General features: G+C 61.8%; 1 protein-coding gene across 1 annotated transcript in view; it reads left to right on the top strand.

The window, feature by feature from the left end:
• TMEM184A (transmembrane protein 184A) overlaps positions 1-952 on the top strand; it is a 6344-nt gene extending 5392 nt beyond the window's left edge. The window contains exons 3-4 of the mRNA XM_045284354.1: positions 246-629; positions 914-952. Of these exons, the coding sequence (XP_045140289.1) occupies positions 246-629; positions 914-952 (423 nt within the window). The remainder of the gene's footprint in view (positions 1-245; positions 630-913) is intronic.
• Positions 953-1019: the final 67 nt, after the last annotated feature.

Genomic DNA, 1019 nt, shown 5'->3' with positions numbered 1-1019 from the left:
TTCGGCTGCTGACGGAAAGGTTGGTGAGCAGACATACCCAGTGGTGCGTTCCTTGGGAGAAAGGCCTGGCCGTCCAGCCTGTCCAGACAGCAGCCTGTAGCCCTCCCTGGGCAGCTCGACTGCCACGTGGGGTCCTTGAGTCAGAGTTGAGTTGACAGAGCCGACAACATAAAAGGCAGAGGTCCAAAAAGGGGGCTCCCTGCCCCTCTCTCCTCATACTCTGGGCTTTCCCTCCACCCTGCCAGATCTACCTGCACCTGCGCTCCTACACCGTCCCCCACGAGCAGCGCTACATCATCCGCCTGCTCTTCATCGTGCCCATCTATGCTGTGGACTCCTGGCTCAGCCTGCTCCTCCTGGGGGACCACCAGTACTATGTCTACTTCGACTCGGTGCGGGACTGCTACGAAGGTGAGCCAGCAGGGCCCCAGGGGAGGCCTCACCTTCACTCCTGGCCATGCCTCCCTGCTCCCTTTGGGGGCAGGGCGGGGGTGAAGAGCTCGCTTCTAACTAGAAGGTGGGCTGTTCGAACCCACTGGCCCCTCTGTGGGAGAAAGATGAGGCTGTGTGCTTTCCTCAAAAGTTACAGCCCCGAAGCTTCTCTGCCCTACAGGGTCGTTGGGGTCAGAGTCAGGGTTCATTTGTGTGGGTTTGTGTTTTGTGTGCTGGAGCACCCCACCCTGCATGCCTCTAGACAGGCTGCCCTGGTGGCAGGGACCCCGATGGCCCCAGTGGCATTTGGAGGGGGAAGGACTATAGGCAGGCTGTCCACAGGTGGGGCTGTGGGGCCCTGAACTGGCTGGAGTTCCTAGAGCCACCCCAGAGGCAGCACCCAGCTTCATTGTGGGGACACCTGCTGCCCAGCAAGCTAGAGGGAGGGTCCTGCGTCCAGACACACCCTCCTGGGCCTCAGTTTCCCTTCCTGGAAATTGGTTCCCCACGGGCCTGGTAGGGGCCTCCACTTGGGGCACTGCTGCCCATGGCTGGGCCTGACCCTGAGCTGCGCCCCTTCCCCCTCC

The sequence above is a fragment of the Echinops telfairi genome, unplaced genomic scaffold (genome assembly GCF_000313985.2).
Source record: "Echinops telfairi isolate 266 unplaced genomic scaffold, ASM31398v2 ScPeMD7_5;HRSCAF=22, whole genome shotgun sequence".
Taxonomy (NCBI): domain Eukaryota; kingdom Metazoa; phylum Chordata; class Mammalia; order Afrosoricida; family Tenrecidae; genus Echinops; species Echinops telfairi.
Note: the sequence above shows the minus strand (reverse complement) of the source record. Positions and strands in the feature narration are given on the sequence as shown.